Source organism: Nicotiana tabacum, chromosome 24 (genome assembly GCF_000715075.1).
Source record: "Nicotiana tabacum cultivar K326 chromosome 24, ASM71507v2, whole genome shotgun sequence".
NCBI lineage: Eukaryota > Viridiplantae > Streptophyta > Magnoliopsida > Solanales > Solanaceae > Nicotiana > Nicotiana tabacum.
The window spans coordinates 7,395,850-7,413,658 of NC_134103.1; the positions used below are offsets into that span (position 1 = coordinate 7,395,850).

At 35.6% G+C, this 17,809-nt stretch overlaps 2 protein-coding genes across 8 annotated transcripts; both read right to left on the bottom strand.

Moving 5' to 3' along the window:
- Positions 1 to 1,553: 1,553 nt before the first annotated feature.
- On the bottom strand, positions 1,554 to 6,474 carry LOC107802810 (putative late blight resistance protein homolog R1A-3). Of its 2 annotated transcripts, none has more exons than XM_016626385.2 (3): positions 5,942 to 6,474; positions 2,731 to 4,978; positions 1,554 to 1,795 (listed from the first exon to the last, which is right to left on the bottom strand). In XM_016626385.2, exons 1-2 carry the CDS (start codon positions 6,377 to 6,379, stop codon positions 2,762 to 2,764), a joined length of 2,655 nt encoding a protein of 884 aa, XP_016481871.2. In that variant the 5' UTR covers positions 6,380 to 6,474; the 3' UTR covers positions 1,554 to 1,795; positions 2,731 to 2,761. The 2 variants fall into 2 exon arrangements, with proteins under 2 accessions (XP_016481871.2, XP_016481870.2); XM_016626384.2 differs by having other exon boundaries at positions 1,554 to 1,824.
- Positions 6,475 to 8,349: 1,875 nt separating this feature from the next.
- LOC107802809 (putative late blight resistance protein homolog R1B-16) lies at positions 8,350 to 16,218 on the bottom strand. 6 transcript variants are annotated; one of them, XM_075247228.1, is made up of 7 exons: positions 15,972 to 16,143; positions 15,747 to 15,847; positions 15,108 to 15,177; positions 10,335 to 14,431; positions 9,248 to 10,218; positions 9,043 to 9,151; positions 8,350 to 8,925 (listed from the first exon to the last, which is right to left on the bottom strand). In XM_075247228.1, coding segments are annotated over exons 4-7 (5,130 nt in total). In that variant the 5' UTR covers positions 14,384 to 14,431; positions 15,108 to 15,177; positions 15,747 to 15,847; positions 15,972 to 16,143; the 3' UTR covers positions 8,350 to 8,924. The 6 variants fall into 6 exon arrangements, 5 of the variants coding, with proteins under 5 accessions (XP_075103329.1, XP_075103328.1, XP_075103327.1 ...); XR_012706512.1 differs by having other exon boundaries at positions 9,043 to 9,195; positions 9,301 to 10,218; positions 15,747 to 16,176; XM_075247227.1 differs by having other exon boundaries at positions 8,350 to 8,921; positions 9,043 to 10,218; positions 16,093 to 16,218.
- Between the last annotated feature and the right edge of the window lie 1,591 nt (positions 16,219 to 17,809).

Here is a 17,809-nt window from a genome sequence, read left to right on the forward strand (position 1 = left end):
GCAACCACACAATGATGCACTCTAAAGGAAGAGGGCCAAAGCGTGGAAAGGAAATTTGCATTTATGAAGAAAAGAAAAAACAACAAGAATGGAATAAAAAAGATTGACTGGAATTTACTATACAAGTAAAGAATATTTATTTGTGGAAAAGAATCAAGATTAGGAAGAATCTGATTAAAGGAGCACAAAGAAAATTTCCTTAAGAAGGAAAGTCATCATGATGTTGATAAGGAATATATATAATGAGACACATCAGCAGCGGTCATATTGGAGGCAATAGTATAAGTAGACTCACGCAGCCTTTATACAATTGTTTATTTAACTACAAGTTAACAATCATCGTAATTCATTTTTAATCGATTTATTGTGTACACAAATGAGAGAAGAGAGATTAAAAAATATAAGAGAGGCAGCGTGTCCCGAGAGATTGTCATTATTCGTTTTTTTGGTGAGCGAGTAAAAATCAGAGGGTCGTTGTTAGTGAGTAAGTGAAGACCAGCCTTTTACGTTATTGATGAGCGTTGTAAAACCAACCCTTGTTCGTTGTTGGTGAGAGAGTGAAAACTAACCTTGTAAACGTTGGTGGGTGAACGTTGAAAATCACACAAGTTGTACTCAACCCAAAATACAAAGAGCGCAAGAGATAATCTCCTTGAAACCCAAGGGGATTAGATTAGGATACCACATTGGTTTCGAACTAATATAAAATTACTAGTGTTGTTTACTTTATTGCTCTCACATATTATGCACCATTACTATTTGTTGTGATTAGTACTTTGTTTAAATCAAAATACTAACAATTTTGTATAAGGTGTCTCCATATTAGTCAACTAGGTCTGAAGAGTATTCGACTAGAAATTTAAAAAGACTATAATTTTTATGTATGTATAATTCCATATGTACAATATATTATTATAGCAAAGAAAAAATCTACAAACAATTAAATTTTCTTCTATGTGGTTCTGTAAAATAGGCAAAGGATTGTGAGATAAGGATTTTGATTAGATTAAGAAAGGATACAACTGGGGTTATGCTGGATGGAGGGTGGGTTTGAAGTTAGGAATAGCTCACACACGAAGAGAGACAAGAATAGGGCAAGGTGTTGGGTTTTTAAAAGGATGGGGCAGCAAAAATATTAAAAGTATTGATTGAAAATGTCTCATAATAATTTTATTAAGCATAACAAGGCTTTAAAAAGCCAATTAGGAACAAAACCTGCAAAAATAATCTGCATAAGAAGATTTTAAAAATCCCAAAATATCTCAACAAACCTAAAAAATCTAACACAAAATTAAAATTTTAAAAAGTAGATTTATCCTAAAACTAAGCTAACTTATTATGCTAAAAAAATGCTACAGTAACTGAAGCAAATCATCAACAATAAGCAACAAAAATAAAAATAACAACAACATTCTACTACTCTGCAACAATTCATCCATGTTCATTAGGAACTCAGTCCACATAAAGAAAAAAACAAGAAGATTCAAAGAAAAACAAAGAAAGAGCACAAAACAAGCAATTACAAGAATGAAGTCACAATCAACACGGCAACAGTACAAATAAAAATGACATTCTCCAGGTTCTCCGTTAGTGTGAAGATATCCAGATACATCAAATAAGATAAGAATGCTCCAAATGCAGAGCGAATCTCTTTTTGAAACCAAATGCAGATGTTTATTTCAAGTACATGAAACGATGGGGGAAGTTTTTCTAACAAAATGCAGGAGACTTCTTTTGTTAAAACCAGTGAGGCAAATGTAGTACCAAGCAGAAGGGTTACTTCATCGTCGAGTCCCTGCATAGTATCAGAATTGACAAAAGCCACTGTGCAAATCAATGCATGATCAGCTGTCAGTATCTTAAGTGGACATTGGCTATGCACATACTACCAGGAGAATGGAAACTATAGAAGCAATTAAAGAAAATGAAATGATACTCTATAATGTTTGTCCTGATAAAGTCTGTTAAAATTCGGCTTTAGGCAGCACTAGCTCAAATTAGACTTATCTCAATGCTTAAGCTGATCAAGAAATCGAAGACACACAACATCCTACGACGAATTTATCAGAAGATTAAAATGAATATACCTAAACGCCCTTGCTTCCAACTCAATGAAAGAACATACACTCAACACTCACGTAAAGCATTATTAGGTCAACCAGCAGTCAAAATAGTGTTAAGCCATCCAAAGTGCTATTTCTGCTACTATTACCATGTAATGAATATATAAATTGCTCGCTAAAGGGTACAAAAGTAGGAATTTGAAAGATAATAGAATCTGAGCTGATTTTTCAATCTGTTGACGAAAATCTTTTGGTGTGTATTTTAATTTGAAATTATCACATCAAAAGCTAGAAACAATTAAGAATACTGTCATAACTGTGAGTTGGAAAGTTGATTACAGGTGTTTGGAGCCTAATATAACACCAAGATGAATGTACTTGAGCAGTTAGATTATAGTTTCTGCAGACAGAAACATATTACATGCTGAATAGTTGAACAATAATTAGAATGCAGTGCAGAACTGATATTTAAAACATGTTTATAAGCTCTTCACAGTTTTGTGCGGAAACATTTCCATTACTACCCTGTGCCTAAATCCTAATTACCTTACAGATATCAAGCACAAGCTAACACATTAATTCCATGCCAACTCATCGGACTGGTAATTTTAGGAAATTTAATAGTGGAATAAAATCATTTGAAGACAAAGGCAGATTTAAAGCTAACCTGTCTAATGTCAATGAAGCAGTCTTTACAGTTACAATCCAAGATCCGGAGGAAATACAGAAAGCTTGAATCCGCTGCCTTCTTTTTCTTGTTTCTTCTTTAGTATTGCTCGTGCAGATTTAGCAGCAGACACACTGGTACTCTGGAGTTCCATTAACTGGAGGTTTTCCACATCAGCCAGTTCAGCTGGTAGTTCCTTAAGATTATCACATGCTATAAGAACAAGGCGTTTTAGTCGTGGAAAGTTCCCGGATGAGGCCTTCCAAGAAGATAGATCTGTCCTTTCAATCCATAGGACCTGCAGACGAGGAAAACCGCCATCCTCTGGTTCCCACGACTGTCCCCTAAACGCATATTCTTTCAACTTCAGCACTTCAAGGTACTCTAATAGACCTAATATAGACATATCTTTCCACTCGAACCACGTATCTATCAGAGTGAGCTTTTTTAGCTTCTGAGGAAAAATATATGCTGGAGGAAGGTGTAGCTGTTTTCTACTTTGACGAGTATCATTTACCAACTTCAGCTTTTCGAGGCAATCTAACTTACCTATGTTGCTGAACAAACCAGAACTGGACTCGTCCTTACTGGTCTCTAGAAGTGCATCTATTTTTCCACGAACACCTAATTTCTTGAGATTAGGAGTTCTAGTAAAAACTTCTGCCGTGCAACATTCAGGTGCTTTAGTAGAAAGTGTTTGTAGGCAACGATTCACCAAGTTGTCCTTGCTGCTCTTGGGGCGCTTAGGGGAAGGCAATGTAGCAGAGGCGTTTGTGCACACATGCCTTAATCTTGTCATATTCCAAATGTCTGCTTTAATGTCAAGAGTACCCTGTTGTGTCTCAATTATAAGTGTTTGTACATTCCAAAGATTCCCAACGTTTGTAGGAATGGTCATAATCGTGTCAGTTGAGAAAGCAATGTACCTCAAATGGAATAATTTGAAGAACTCTTTAGAAAAACGACTGAACTTGATTGATTCAGCATCTAGTACCCTAAGCAAGGGAAAGGCTCTGGGGATGGCTGGTATTTCACCTAAAGGCATCTCAAATTTTTTCGAGGCAAAGCATAAGAATGACCTAACATGCTCACCAAAGGGTTTTGTTGACAAGAATTCAGAAACAGACGAATGAATGCACAAGCGACGATAAGTGGCTAACTCTTGTTTCTCTGGAAAAGAATGTTCTTGCCCTCGTTTGATTTCTTGGAAAAGATTTTCCTCCATCATAGCCTCATGTCTGCAGAACTCATGCAACATGTCATGAACACGACATGTTTTGATTTGACCGCTAGAACTCCTTTGCATTACCATCACTAAGTTCCTATTGACAAGATCATTCAAGTGGTCCTCTGCTATATCCTCTAGAGTCAATGGTCCTTGGTATTGTATGAATCCTTCCGCGATCCATAAACAAATCAACTTCCGAGCTGAAATTTCAGAACCGCCAGGAAAAGCCCCACAATATAAGAAGCACGCCTTTAAATCATAAGGCAAACGATCATAACTCATCTGCACCAATTTCTTGCAGTTCTCTGGATCTCTATTTATGAGGTGCTCACCCACACTGTCAGCCACCAGCTTCCACTCCCTTGTCGTCTTTCCTTTGCCTATCAAAGCTCCGGCAATAACAACTATTGCAAGTGGTAAGCCCCTACATTTTTCGGCTATACTTTTTCCAGGTAATTCTAACTCAGGTGGACATTTTTCCTTGTAAAAAACTCTCTTCTCAAGTAGCTCCCAACTTTCATTTTCAGTCAAAAACTTTAAATCATGAGGTTTATCATTGCAGCACTTAGCCACATTGCTTTGTCTAGTAGTCATCAAGACTCTATTCTGTTTATCATTATTGGGGAAAGCAATTTTGATCCGATCCCAAGCTTCTCTTGTCCACACATCATCTAAAACAATAAGATATTTCCCACCCTTCCCAAGAAGCTCCTTTATTTCATTTGCTAATTCCTCCTCTGGTGTATCATGGTATTGTTTGGTGTTTCGAGTGAATTTGCTGATGATGTTGAGAAATATTTCCCTTCTGTTGAACGATTGAGAGACATATACCCATATGCGGTTGAAAAACTCATACTCAACCTTAGGATCCTTGTAAATCTTATATGCCAAAGTTGTTTTTCCAAGACCAGGCATACCAACGACTGGCACAACATAATCCGATCCTCCAATCAGACGATCAATTACAGTTTTCGCTTCCTCATCAAAACCTACCACGTCGTCTTCCTCTACTACAGGGACCTATTTTTAAAGAAGGAAAAAGGTCACAGAAATGATATTAGAATTGACTTTTAATAAAAGATGATAAAACATGATATTGAAACAAACGTGCTAATGTAAGTAGATTTTACGAAAGTATTTAAGAGCAGATGATGCAACAAGAAGTCTATGACATTCACAACGATCTCAACCTTGACTGCCAGTCGTGTTTTGAACATAACTCAAACGAAGAACACAGAAGCCAGTATGACATAATCTTTGCGAATTGTAAACATGGAGCACATCTTATACACAGAAATTCATATCATAGATATTTGAAGGTATCCCCTTTTTATCCAATGCTTATCTGCTTGTCATTTGTCATAAATAAAATTCAACCACTTCTTGATGGTTTTTTATTTTAAAAAATCTTGACATAAATTTTCTGAAATTTTTGCCATTTCAAGACACTGCTTTACTTTTTAGCAATTAACAATAAAATGTAGAAAAACAACAACACCACAATCCTAAGCAAGTTTAATCCGCTATATGAATCATCACTATCTATGTCGGACTATTCAAGCTCATATCCACTCAACATTATTATAAAATAAAAATGAAAAGCACTAGACTAGACGTTCTTTATATTTTCTACAGCATAAAAAAGGTACGAAAACAACTAGCAAGGTCGTATGGATAGATCAACTTATAAGTTCACCCGGCCCAATAACTTTGGCTCAGACTCCGTATGTCTTAATAAGTTTACTAAATAAAATAGCAGCCCGGTGCACTAAACTCCCATTATATGCGGGGTCCGGGAAGTACCGAACCACAAGTATCTATTGCAAGCATTCTTACCCTGCATATCAGCAGCACTAACTTTACTTTACCGGTTACACCTAGGCTCCCCTTCTAAATAAGTACAAATAATTGATTTTGAACCCAATAAATCAAATGAATTGTGATATAATTTCGAAATAAAGACCACAAAATCCACTTTCGTACCTTCCTTTCCTGACCACCTTGGTTGGAATTATCATCAGAAGTAATAGCTTGAAGTCCATAAGAATCATTTAGGCGAATTTCCTTCACCCTTTCCCTAATAGTTTTAATCTCATCAGCAACCCCTTTAGCTCTAGCAACATGAGTAAGATGAAACCACTGAGCAAATTTGTTCTTATCGTCATGTCTTTTAGCTTCAATCACAAACTTATCAATTGAATCTTCAGCATCATTTACCACTTTCCTTATCTTCTTTACTAGTGATTTCAAGACTTCATTGTCTCTCCTCGATTTAGCTGCTTGTTTGAGGAAAGCATTGAAGTCATTCAGATCTTGTAGTAAATTTTCAACTTCACCTTTTATTCCAACAATTAAGTCAGCGTTGTCGATTAATAATTGCATCAAGTTTTCTACTAGGAATTTCACTGCTACATCTGCCATGGCTGCACCAACAAATTGACTAAGAAAGCAAAGAAGAGCAGAATGGTCACTAAAATGGGAGCAGCCAAGTGCCAACCAGTAATTGTAGAATTATTTAAAGATTGGAAAATTTTATGACATTTTGTCTTTTGGTGGGCGTTTGGACATGAGAATTGTAAAATTCCAAAAAAAAAAATTAATAAAGTGTGAATTTTTTTTTTTTTAAGGGAAGAATATTTGAAAATTAGAGTTGCGTTTGGACATGAATATAATTTTATATTATTTTAAAGTTTTGTGAGTATGTAAGTGAAAATTTTGAAAAATAACTTTTTGGAATTTTTCAAATTTTCGAAAAATTTCAAAATTCATCTAAAGTGAAAAAATTAAAAATTTTATGATCAAATACTAATTTCGGAAAAAGTAAAAAAAATTCGAAAAAATGTGAAAAAAATCCTATGTCCAAACGGGCTCTTAGTGGGCGTAAGAATTGTAAAATTTCAGAAAAAAGTGAAAAAAATTTGAAGTGAAAATGATATTTGAAAATTAGAGTTGTATTTGGACATAAATATAATTTTGGGTTGTTTTTGAAGTTTTGTAAGTAATCTGAACGAAAATTTTAAAAAATAATTTTTTAGAATTTTTTAAATTTTCAAAAAATTTCAAAATCTTTCTTCAAATGAAAATTTGAACTGATTTTGTAAAAAGCGAAATTGTTTTGAAGAAAAGTGAAATATCTTTTTTATGTCCAAACGGGGTCTTAGTGTATGCTCGTTTAAGATATTTCCTAGTACAATAGTTTGATTGTACTATATTTCCCTATTAGGATTGGACAACCTGGAAAAAATGAAAATGGACTCCGTAACAGAACACGGCTGGTCGCCGGATAGAAATGATACGGTAGACACTTTAAAAAAACTGTTATTTAGAAATTAGTAAATGTGTTTAGAATTTTTGTTTTTCAGTTTAACTTTTCGGCATAAAAAAGTCTTGAATTATTTTTAAATTAAGATTTTTTAATTTAAAATTTCAGGGCAAAACAAGTAACATCCCAATGATTATTTGGGCGCGTGCCCCTAGGCGGGCGAGACTACTAAATGGGCCTAATCCATGGGAACATATGATTTTTTATAATGAATTAACTTATATATTTTGACAGTATTAACAATTTTGCAGCATCAATTTTTTAAATCTATTATAGTGGATGATTTGCCTTAGTTTTCAGGTTAGTAGCCTCATCTATAATAGAAAGTTGAGTTAACTATATGTTGTAGTTATTTTTTAGAAGACTTATATAATAGCATAATTTATTTATTATCAATGAATTAGATTAAAGTCTTTTAATGATGGACTTACAATTTGGAAAGAACAATGTTCCATTCTTGTGATAATTATTATTTCACTTGTCTCAATAGAAATACATGTTTAATATTGTATGTCCTATTTTATCACCCAAATTCGTCCTCTTTAATCGCAACTAGTAAATTAATTAATATTGCATTGAATTTTTATAATCCCCAGAGTTTACAGTGGATATTAATATGATGGAATTGAGCAACAAATAATTTAGTTATTTTCTTAGTTTAGTTGTTTTTGACAACTCCCAAATTATTAAGGGCCCGTTTGACCAAAAGAAATTTTTCATTTTTTCCAATTTTTTTTTTACTTTTTCCAAAAAGAAATTCAAGTTTCACTTAAGTTAAATTTCAAAAAAATTCGGAAATTTGAAAATCTACACTGTTTTTCAGAATTTTCACTTAAAATCACTCGCAAAAATTTAAAAACAGTTTCAAATTGTATTCATGTCCAAACACAACTCTAATTTTCAAATATCATTTTTACTTTAAAAAAAAACATTTTCAAAATCTGGAGTTATTCTTTCTTATGTTACTTTATTTTAGCAAAAATGCCAATCTATGAATCAAAATATCAAGATTTCAACAAATAACGTCCTTTCTTCAAGATAAGTAACCTTGATTCGAAAATCAAAAACATTGAAATTGTAAACTGCAGGTTATTTGGTAGCTATTAATGTCATTTCAAATTTCCAAGTTGATGACGCTTATTACAAGTTTCACCACAAATCATTGTTGACGTTCATTCAAACACTTCACTTCTTACCACCAAAGGATGTGGTGCAGCTGATGCGGCTACTCTTCCCCAGGGATCTCGGGTTCGAGCCCTGGGTATGGAAAAATCTTTGGTAAGGAGCGCTTCTCCCCGAATGGAGCCCTAAGCGGCACGGATCCGGATATAGCGGGTACCGCACACCGGTGGGAAACCAAAAAAAAAAACACTTCACTTCTTGCTGAAAATCCTTCAACATAATATCTCCCTAGCTGAGGTCCTCCATCTTCTGTTCACAAAAGTGAAAGAGACAAAAAATGGATAGGGAACTGACCGTTTCAATTCTCTTATAAGCGAGTTTCCTTCTTTACCAGATAACTTCACAACATACAAAAGATCTTTCCTTCCTTCAAACACTCTGCAGACTTAGTGCAGTACTCATCAAAGTTTGAGCAAGTCTAGCACTCAGATTCAAGAATATAGCAGATGACCTGTTCTTCTTTCTTTTCAATAAGAGAAGGTAACTGGAATAAGTATAATAGTAGTAACAAATAAGCATGTTCTGTAAAAAAAGAACGAATGAGTGGAAATGTACTTAGATGAACATGACAAAAACATACCAGATAAGAGTCAAAGGAGATGATCTTGTAGCCCAATCTGGAGGCTGTATTCTAACTGTGAACGCACCATTTGCCATTTCTTCATGTTGCGTTGTCTGAATTTCCTGGGCTGAATTGGCAACAAACCAGTTGCACCAGTTTACTTCAATGCTTCTAAGAGATACAGAATCATCAAAATGAGAAGGGATTTTCTCAAGCCGCTTACATTTGATTAAAACCAAACATTTAAGCTTAGGAAAAGCATCATCAGATACAGACCACTGTGCAATATTGATGTCGTCCAATTCTAAGTATTTGAGTTCAGGGAACTCTGAATCTTTCACTTCCCAATGATTCCCCTCAAAGGCTCTGAGATGTAACTTTAGAATCTCCAAATTAGGCAGCTCTCCGATCGTTGAAATTTGGCCCCAAGGTAGACGAAATTTTGATAAAGTCAATTCCCTTAGTCTTGAGGGGAAACTGAAGACATGTGGAAGTTTAGCTGGATAGCTGTTGGAAATAAGCTTGAGGGATTCAAGGTGACTTAGGGACTCCAATCTGGGAAAAAGAACACACCTTCCCATCACTATCTTTGAATAACCAAATGTTTCCGAAAATATGCAACTCAGCTTTCTTAATTTTGGCACCTTTCTCAATATCATCTCTGTATCTTCACCATAAGATAGATGTGGAGTGGAAAAAGTTTCCAGATTATCTAATTGACAGTCAGCAAGTGATTCACCCATGTTGTCATGCAAACTAAATGAAGCACAATTTTTTACATGTATATGCCTTAATTTCACCAGCTTCAGAAGTGAACTAGGTAATTTCACCTCTCCTCCCAATCCTCTAACCACAAAAGTTTCAAGATTCCATAGCTTAGCTATAGATGAAGGAATTGAACTTGCACCAGTACGAGCAGCAAAGTACCTCAAATGAATTAGTGATTGTATTTCACTCGGAAAAGTACCGCCAATGTTGAAAGATTCCAAATCCAACACTTTAACGAGTTTGAAATTGTCAAAGATGAAGGATATATTATGCGGCCATAACAAGTTATCCGGATCAATCACATTGAGTACTAAGGAGCGAACATTTGAACGAGATGGCTGCCACTGATCAATATGATCCTCGGAAGAATGAATAAACAGTCTATATTCCTTGGGCTTTTCAGGAAATGTGTCCTCTACACAGAATCTGATTAAAGAAAAAAGATGAAAATGAGTAGGGATAAACATAATATTTGAGACAAGGGACACGTCATTGCGCGTACCCAGAAACTAGTATAATAAAATTAGTGCAGTTATTTGTACCCATTTATCCGGAGAAGGAAATTCTCTTGTTTGGCCTTTTCTAAGCAGAATTTGTGCAACAGATCATGAATGCGGCATGTTTTCACCTTGCCATTGGGTTTCTTCTCCACGTCCATCACTAAATTTCTACTAATAAGATCTTCCAAGAAACCTTGTGCAGCATCTTCTGGTCCCTTATTTGCTTGTACAAAACCCTCAGCAAGCCACAACCGAGTCAATTTTGAGACATGAATATTCCTGCCCTTCAAAAATCCTCCAAAATAGAGAAAACAAGGCTTCAGCTGGTGTGATAAATTCTTGTAACTGAATCCAATCATAGACATGCTCTCTTCCAAGCAACCAATGTTCTGCGAACCTAGACTTTCTTCTATTTCTTTCCACAATTCTGCTTTCTTCTTTTTCTCTTTCAGAACACCAGCAACTAACACAATGAAGAGAGGCAACCCTCCACAAGTTTTTGCTATTCGAAACCCCACATCAAGAAGTTCAGGTGGACAGCTCTCTCCTTGAAACACCTCTTTCTGTAATAATGTCCAACTCTCTTCATCACTGAATAAACGAAGATGATGAGGTTTACTATCACATTGAGCATAACTGGCAACGTCACTCAGCCGTGTCGTTAGAATAATTCTACTCCCTTTGCGAGAACCTCTACAGCACATATGTAAATAGTCCCACACTTTAGTGTCCCACACGTCATCAACAAGAATTAAGAATCTCTTGGTCAACAAGAATCGACGCAGCTCATCAGCTAATTCGCCATCTTCTTTTAAATTGCGATCAGCAGGCTCAAGCACATCATTCAAAATGGTAAGCAACAATTCTCGCCATGAATATACTTGAGTCACACAGCACTGAGCACGGACATCAAAGTAAGAGGTGACTATTGGATCACTGTAAATCTTCTTTGCAAGTGTAGTCTTACCCAATCCGGGCATGCCAAAGATTGAGATAACATCTAGCTCAGGTGATCCTTCAAGTAGCTGCTTCTTTAATTCGTCCATCGCATCCTGAAATCCCTCCATTGCTTCATTTGTTCTTGGAGTATTGGCTGATAATGATGGTAAAAGATTACCGGAGGTCTTTGCAGCTTCGGTCACTGCCACATCATTATTCTTTCTTTCACATGGCTCACTAACAACTGCATTTACAAGATTAATATTCTTAACAACTTCAGAAATCCAATGAACTTTGTACCAGAGTGGATAAGAACAGGCCAAGCACGAATCAATGACATACTCTGCCTTGTATGCAATTTCTGTGCTACTTGTTATACGACCATAAACTTCATCATGCTCATCGTAGCTTTCTGCAAATTGATCGGTCAACGATCTTAGACACAACAAGCCGTCCTGGAGTGATTGAATCTGATGTTTTAAGTCGATAATCAAATCGAGCTTAGAACTTAACAGCTCCCCCAATTTTCCCAAGAAACAATCGAGAAATCCTAATCCATTTGTCTTGGGGAAGCTATAACATGAAGAATCTGGAACTTTGAAACAAAACATTTTGACCTCTGCTTCAACAAACCTAAGCAATTGCTTGACATCAGAGAGATGTAACATGTCATGCCAAGCAGGAGTATAACCCCTGACATGGAAGAAACAGACAAACGTAATATCTTGAGCACGCTTCATGAGGTCTTGGAGTTCTTGATGCATATCGCGATGCTGTATAATATCTGCAAGGAAAGAGCCCAAGTACACCAGTTTTTCTTTGACTACTGGGACCTGATTCTTCAGATAAGAGATTGAATAATCATCAGAGTTCAGCACCCTGTCCTGGTGGTTTAATAAGAAAATAATGTCTTCCCCATCTGTCACGTTCCATGGTGATGCATCCAGAAGTTGAAACCATACTTTTCTGACCTCTACCTTGACAGACTCAATCTCTTGTGGCAAATCGGATAATGAAAGCATCATTTTTTCAGTGCTACCTCCATCCATGAAACCTTCATAACAAAAACCACTGACTTGTACTAACTTGTTGGCAGTCCCTTCAGCATGCCTTAAGAGATCATGCACTTTGTTAAGCTCTGTGTGTCGGATGAGAAGATCCATGAGGAAAGCTCTAAGGAAAATAAGATCCTCATGAGCACTTTCAATCAGATCCAGAATTTTAGTTTCCAAAGTGGCTTTGTGCTTTAGTAGATCCATCAAGATTCTCTGAGACTCGATAAGCTTGAAAGCAATTGTCAAAAACTGAAGAACAAGATTGACCTTCCTTATTTTGTTGCTATCCACAACATCCTCATAAGATAAACAGATAGCAGACTCAGACTCGATTGCGACAGTTCCAAATCCTGTCAAGAGATTATCCTCCTTCTTGTGTCCACTGTGATGCACTAGAGAATCGACAAGATATGTTGCCAGAAGCAACAACCCATTGTAAAAACAATTATCCTCATTTGCAGCAGTAAATGTCAAATTGGTTTCATCCTTCAGTAGAAGATTGGAAATAATATATTCATGAAATCCCATCAAAATCTCATCCATCTTGGGGCTATCTGAGGATGGTGTCTTTGAGGATTTTAGCATACTGAAATAAGAATCAATGACCTCAAAGTTAATAGGAAGAAAGTTCAGCAGATCTATTGTAGGATGGTCTAGTGTCGAAAATGCCGAAATGTCAGGACACATCTGTCTAATTGCTGCTTTAATAAACTTGAACTTAAGAAGCAATTGTACATGCAAGCAATTTGTTTGCCTGGACAAGTCTCCTTGCTCCGAGTCATGAGAAAGAGTGACTGACCATGCTTGGCTAGTCACAGATTGAATAAGGGTCAGAAAATCAGTTATCTTAATTTGTTCTTTGCACTTCTCCAATGAATCCATGAGAAAAGTTCCCAAGAATATCAGCTCTTCCCGGATATAGTGAATCAGATCTTTCAGAGGAGCTACTATGGTGGATTCACTGTTTAGTAGCTTAATCAGACAGGCTTCTAACTTGACATGACTAAACTTCAGTTGCAAATGAAAAAACACATGCTTCATTTCAGTAGTTTCGTCCATTTCCTCATCATAGGAGGAGTAGATGGCAATTGCTGCTTCAATGGCCAGAGCCACAATATTTGATTGAAGAGAGTTGAATTCTTCGAGTGGAGTGAATTCTAATTCTATGTCCCGGAGATATCTAGAAAGATAAAGAAGTCCTTGTTGAAGCCACGGAATTTGATTGTCAAGGAAAACTTTCAAGGAAGTATCACGGATTACTAGCTCTTTCAGATCCTCTTGGAGAGCACTAACAAAGCTAAAAGGACTTATCCTTACATTCATTGTAGTATCTAACAGTGATGACTTTGACACTGTCAAGAGGCTCTTATAAATCTGCCTCAATTTAGGCTTAAAAGGACTTATCTTTTCCAGCAATTCAGAGAACTCGCGATCCATAGTTTTGCCCACCCCTAAGAAACACATGTGTGTTGCAGTGTAAGCCACATCCTCAACATGGGTGAAGAGATCCTTCATATTCTCATGCTCAATGCACCACCTCGTCGTTAACGTGAAGAAGACTTGTAGATACCTCAGCTTCCTTTTAAGCACATACAAGCGAGAGGCATGCACTAAACTAAAGGACCACAGTTTATCATGAGCAGTATCAAGCAAAACTTCGATAAAACCCACCATCTCCATAGTGATTAGGCCAGGTGAACTTGACGGCTTTGAAGCTTTGATTCGCTTAGCAATATTCTCAGGTTTAGTTATTTTCAGCACCTCTAAAATCATTGGGCTAGTTGATGTGGATGGCTTTGCAGGTTTGACTCGCTCAGCAATATTCTCCAGTTTAATTATTTTAAGCACCTTTGAAATCATCATTCTGATGGTGCAAGTCCACTGGCATTGATCCATGTGAGACCATATCTCAGAAGATCCATCATAAGCTTCTACAAATAGTGGCCCCAGTTGTGCAGATATCGCATTCTCAGGCTGAACTTGCTCCAGTTTCTCGAGAAAAAACTTTACATCTGCTAGATGCTCTGCAGCATCATACAATTGCTTAATTGTCCAACTATCTACAAGCTCCGTCATGTTCTGACACTCCCTGGCCATCTACTTTCCACCTTTTTAGTTTCCTTGAATTGTTGTTCGTAATGAATCCTGCAAGTAACAAAATCAATATTTTCGGAGCATGACACTACAATATTTCATGCAGTTTACTGATTCCATTACGGCATTACCCTTAAAACGGCAAAGATTCCACCATTTACAATTTAAACTTTTACCCATTTTTTTTAATCTTTACAAGTGCATCAAGGGCCTAGATGTTACAAGTATACACCAAACAAAGTTGGGATACCTTTGCAATTATCTGTTTTCCAATTTCCAAGAGCAAATCAGGGGTGAAAATCTCCATTATAATCTATTTGCGACAACTGTGTGCAGCTGCAGCTAAAATATGGTCAAAGAAGTGTCTTGTCTCAACCTTTGGACTCTTTCAAGAACTTTGGTAATTATGGTTCCTACCCTATACAGTGGCCAGAGGAATTTGGAACATGTAAGGTGGGGGTGACCAACTTATAACTTTTTTGTTGATTTAAACTTATAAGCACTTTGGATGTTTACCAAACCCGTAGATACACGAAAAGGTGCTTGTGAGCCAATTTGACCTGCTTATAGTCAACCAAACATCCTCTCACTCATCAATACTTTTGTACTTTGCATCCTATGGATGCCTCTTATTAATAACACTTATAGTTTACCTTATAAAATGAAACATCTTAGGTACTAAAAGCTACGAGCAAAACATAATAAATTGGTAAAGAAAGATATTGACCTTGGTAACTTCAGCAGAGGTGATCGGAGTAAAAGCTTCAAGAAGCAAGAGCCAGTCTTGTATCTCCAACCTATCACCCCATAAGAAAAGTGCATTTCTCAAGAATCACACAAAAGAGAACAAGATATCCGAAACTTTTGGTTTTCTCATTTCTTTTCTACTTTCCATCAGAGTAAAGTATTACATAGTGGCGCAGCCAGAAATTCTAACAAGAGAATTCAGAAACATGCAACTTGTACAATGAGTGAGCACAGTTAGGGAGATTCAACAGTTCATTTATATACAACAACAACAACCAAAAAAAAAAAACGAGTGGAAGTCCAAATGTGGGGTATGGGGAGGTAGGTATATGCAGACCTTATCCTCGAGATCTTTACACATATAGTTTGTCATATTCCTTATTTATTTTTTTTAGCCATATACATACATTATACATTAATTATATACATATAATACATAAATAAATTATGCATATATTATACCTGTATCAGTTATTTTTAGTTTACGTGGTCGGGTGAGCGGCTATTTAGGTAAATTCTTACTTATCCTACCTTACGAAGTTAGAGTTATATTTACAAAATAATTTATGTTTAGCTTGTTTGTATAGTGTAAAATGAAGAAAAGAAAGACACTGCTTACTTTCATAGTTTCATATTGGTGGAAGGAAACCCAATATCAAACACCTTTGTACAGTGATTGAAGTGCTCAAACGCCCAAGACACAAAATCCAGCGCCTGAACCTAACAATGTAAAAGGAGGGAAAGTAATATGTTTACTTTATTTTTGATAAAATTAAAAAAAAAAAAAAAAGAGCTTATTCCCGATATAGTTCATAAGAACCGAGACTAATGAAGAAGACTTGACCAGTGTATCTAGATCTGTGCTGCCTTAAACAATGACCAAAAGTACATGACAGAGAGAATTTTATGGTATAGGTCAACACAACTAACAAAAGTTGTGTTACGATTAAGGTGCGCATACATACTACTTTTTCTCTACTTTTCTTCTCCTTCTTTTCTCATACTTAGTACCCTCCTCGTATTCCAGTTGTGAAAATATATCAGATATGTTGTTATTGTTGTTATCAACTAGACAATTTGATATCTTTACGGATAAGATAGATGCCTTCATTATGATAATTTTGTAACACCAAGGTCATTTTCAAACCAACTCTTAGTGGGCGTTTGGACATAAGAATTATAAAATTTCAAAATAGCGGGAAAAAAAATTCAAGTGAAACTAATATTTGAAATTTAGGACCTGTTTGGCCATAGATTTTGCCAAAATAAACTTGGGTTTTATTTGGCAAACACATGTTTGGCCATAGATTTTGCCTACATTTTAGCCAAATCCCAAAACCTGCTCAATAGCTGGTTTTGTGCCCAAATATCACTATTATATTTTTTAAAAACTGCTCCAAACTTTTGTATTTTATAAAAGAGCCCACTATTTATTATTTTGTAACGATGTTACTTCGTCTTCTCGGCCATGTGATAGTGTATCATGTAGTTCATTATAAAAATGATAATCTTGTATCAAATTTATTTATGTTCATGACTATGGTTTGCGATAATATAATGAATGTTATTGATAATGGTATTGTTGGGTATTTGTGATAGTTTTTAGAACTTATGAGTATAAGTCATGTTTCATGTTTTTCCAAATCAAATTTCACCCAAAACAAATGTCCAAACACATTTTCATCTTCAGAATAAATTTGGGAATCTATGGCCAAACGCTAGCTAATAGAGTTGTGTTTGGACATAAATATAATTTTGGGTTATTTTTGAAGTTTTGTGAGTGATTTGAGGGGAAATTTTAAAAAACATCTTTTTGGGGGTTTTTAAATTTTCTAAAATTTTCAAAATGCATTTTCAAGTGAAAATTGAAAATTTTATGAAGAAGCGCTAATTTCGAAAAAAGTGAATTTTTGTTGGAAAAAAGTGAAAAATTTCTTATGTCCAAACGGGCTCTTAATAGATGACTAATTTCGCTAAGGTTTAGAGATAAATTTGAACTTTTTCCCTTTTCCAAAAGAAGCTTCTCATCTTTGTTGAATTCCTCCTAGAGTAGTTTGTCCTAATTATTTTGCATTATTACCAAAACCCCAAGTTTAGGGTGCACTTTAGTTTATGAAATTAATATTTTGCTTAGCTTGCTCTCGGATCACAGCTGTATATTGTGACATGAAATTTATCATTATTAACAGGGGAAATTATCGCGTTCCATTGAATAATTATACCAAAACACCAGATTTTCAAATGCAGAAGTGAAACCCCAACTCACCATAACTTGGCTCAGCCAGATAAATTTTAGCATGTTTGGCCGAGCTGCAAAAATCAGTTTACAGTTCAAAAGTACTTTTAGTGAGAAGTGTGTTTGGCTAATTAATTTGAAAAGCACTTCTGAGCAACAATTAGTGTTTGGCCAAGCTTTTTAAAACTGCTTTTAAATGTATTTTTCTCAAAAGTGCTTTTCAAAAAAGTGATTTGGAGAAAAGCTACATTTTTCTTTGCTTCTCTAAAACTGCTTCTGCTTATACTCAAAAGCACTTTTTTCTTTTAAAAATTTGGTCAAACATTTCAACTTTTTTTTTTAAAAACACTTTCTTTGGAAAAAAATAATAATTTTGGCGTTGGAAAAGCTTGGCCAAACAAACTAAAAGACTAATTGTCACGATCCAAATTTTCTCTGTAGGATGT

Bases quoted from the DNA above. Each gene is read 5' to 3' on its own strand.
- LOC107802809 (XM_075247227.1), bottom strand. From the start codon at position 14,383: ATGGCCAGGGAGTGTCAGAACATGACGGAGCTTGTAGATAGTTGGACA. The intron at 10,219-10,334 runs GTACAAATAACT...TTCTTTAATCAG, and splicing joins TTCCTTCTCCGGATAAATGG to ATTCTGTGTAGAGGACACAT.
- LOC107802810 (XM_016626385.2), bottom strand. From the start codon at position 6,379: ATGGCAGATGTAGCAGTGAAATTCCTAGTAGAAAACTTGATGCAATTA. The intron at 4,979-5,941 runs GTACGAAAGTGG...CTTTAAAAATAG, and splicing joins AAGGTGGTCAGGAAAGGAAG to GTCCCTGTAGTAGAGGAAGA.